Here is a 2,481-nt window from a genome sequence, read left to right as displayed (position 1 = left end):
ACATCACAATGAGCTCAAACACTGTAGAAGCTCTATACAACTTTCATTTATCTATAATAAATACTGCATATAGATTTTTTCAGTGAAATTTTTTGAAATTTCTTCTTTGACATCTTCTCCATTGCAATCTGATTCAACTGTTTCAAAATCATGAGTTTCACATTCTGAGTGGATTATTAAATCAAGCAATCGTTCTCTGAATTAATCATATATATTTATATGATGTATTCTATATATAGTTTTAATCTTTAATAAATAATATTAATATCTTATTGCATTGTTGTGCTACAGTTGAAAATTAACAGCTCTATAGAGTGCTTTTTGAAGTTCATTGAGTGGATGAGTTCGTTGGGTGGTGAGTCACGTTACTAGTACCCAGGGCTCAGTGGCTGAGCCTCGGGTCAAGGACAATCATTCCAGGAACACAATTATTTTTTTGGGGATGCCGGTGACCCACAGAATTATACTATCTGTCTTTATGCACCCCTAAAGTTGCCAAATCACCTCCCGGCTGCTTGAAATTTCTTCTCGGGGAAACCGGAGCCTAGTTACCGGCCCTCGTAGCCCAATGGTAGGGCGTCAGACTTCTATTTTCAGATGTTGGAAAAAGTAAATCTGAAGGCTGCGGGTTCGAGTCCCGCCGGGGGTAGATCTCCAAAAAAAAATATTTTTTTTCTGAACCCCTCCCCCTTTTTCCTTTCCTTCCCTTAATGACAATCTTTAACTTTATTGGACCACAAGAATTGCAATTCACTGTCAAGATGATCCATGCTTGGTGCAATAGTGCATCAGACCTAGGACACAATGGCGCCCTGGTTTCCACAGTAAAGTGTACTGATTCAGGCTGGTGGTTTCGCTCCTCTTGTTCAAGGAAGTTGTCTCCCATCATTCGTGGGGCGCCATTTACTGGAACATGGGGCTGTGTCTTACATCAATGTATTCTGTAATGTGGTGGGAAGTTTGATGTATGGCCCGGCTAGCCGCCAGCCGCCAGGCGGCCACTGTAGGGTCACATGACGTTACAGGCATCCCCAATTTTGATAAGAAAACCACATCTTTGTTTCCGTTCAGCTTGCATCCTTGACCACAAAAACACAAACCTCACACCACTTTTCTTTTAATCACCCGTCGTTTTGGTTCTCTTTCTACACATTCCCTTACACAGACCACTACCGCTGCCATCCCCACCATTGCGCCATAGACCAACCGCGATTCCAAACTCTCGGTATCTACTTTATCCTTGGGTTACGAACTCAGTTCTCGGTCTTCTGCGAAACTCCTTTCGGCAATCATATTCCTTCCCCGTATTGCAGGGCGCTCATTCGCAGCCATGTCTCTTTGTGTAAATCGTCTAACTGAGGAACGGTCAGTCAGACACAACTATTAGTATCGGTCCTATCTTGGAGGTTTTCCCAGATGCCCTGTACTGACGAATGTGCTTTCGCATTTCTTCTTCTAGAAAGCAATGGCGAAAAAACCACCCCTACGGCTTCTATGCAAAACCACGTAGAAATGCAGCGGGCGCGCAGGACATGAAGTACTGGGAGTGTGGTATTCCTGGTAAAGAGAAGACCATATGGGCGGGGGGTTTGTTCAAGTTGGATGTCATCTTTCCTGAAGGTAACATGTTCTCTAGCATAACTCACTTCATTTCATAACAGTGAGCAGGTAAATCTAGAGAAATTGATTGCTAACTGCTTTTGATTTATACCTATTATAGAGTACCCTACCAAGCCACCAAAGTGTATGTCGAACCCTCATGACTTGTGAGGCTCCTGTCCTCTTTCTACGGGATAAACACCTCACCTCTGACGGAGTATTACCGACAGGATTTTTTTTTGGAAAAAATAAACTTGCCAAAAAAAACCAAATCCAAATCCAAAAGCAAGAAAGAACTAACTTATCGCAGGCAAATTTGTTCCCCCACTCTTCCACCCAAACGTCTACCCCTCCGGCACCGTCTGCCTATCCATCCTCAATGAAGAGGAAGGCTGGAGACCAGCGATTACCATTCCACAGATCCTTCTCGGTATCCAAGCCCTTTTAGACGATCCTAATCCGGATTCGCCTGCCCAAGCTGAAGCATATACCCTGTTCAAGAAAGATCGCGCTGCGTACGAAAAGAAAGTGAGGCAAGTCGTTAGGGAAAACCCGGCTTTGTAGCATTTGTGAATGTGGTGGCGATGCCGCGACAGCAGTCCCCCGGGTGCTCGCCGAGGGCACTTCTCTTGATTTATAGCAGGGCGTCTTGGTTGTTATTTTATTTTACATTGGCAATCTTTTGTGTCAACTTATTTTGTTTTCTTCGATATTTATTTGTTGTTGTTGTTGTTATTGTTGTTGTTTTTTAAATCCCCAACACTGCGTTTCCCTTTTGCATGGCTTGTTCGAGACTGCACGATAAATGGTGTTCGATGGATAACAATGACCTACCCTTACGGAGCTAGATTTGGAGAGAGAGATAGAATTAACTGAAAGCGA

General features: G+C 43.5%; 1 protein-coding gene and 1 non-coding gene across 2 annotated transcripts; both read left to right on the top strand.

The window, feature by feature from the left end:
- Window positions 1-554: 554 nt before the first annotated feature.
- On the top strand, window positions 555-649 carry HCAG_09354. Its single transcript has one exon. It is a non-coding gene; the product is annotated as a tRNA-Arg (tRNA).
- A 681-nt stretch (window positions 650-1,330) lies between these two features.
- On the top strand, window positions 1,331-2,163 carry HCAG_05621 (ubiquitin-conjugating enzyme E2-18 kDa; the record flags this gene model as incomplete). The annotated part of the gene is made up of 4 exons (XM_001540104.1): window positions 1,331-1,365; window positions 1,460-1,620; window positions 1,721-1,744; window positions 1,910-2,163. 4 exons carry the CDS (start codon window positions 1,331-1,333, stop codon window positions 2,161-2,163), a joined length of 474 nt encoding a protein of 157 aa, XP_001540154.1.
- Window positions 2,164-2,481: the final 318 nt, after the last annotated feature.

The sequence above is a fragment of the Histoplasma capsulatum genome, genomic scaffold, assembly GCF_000149585.1.
Source record: "Histoplasma capsulatum NAm1 scaffold_5 genomic scaffold, whole genome shotgun sequence".
Lineage (NCBI taxonomy): Eukaryota > Fungi > Ascomycota > Eurotiomycetes > Onygenales > Ajellomycetaceae > Histoplasma > Histoplasma mississippiense.
This window is presented reverse-complemented; position numbering and strand designations above follow the sequence as displayed.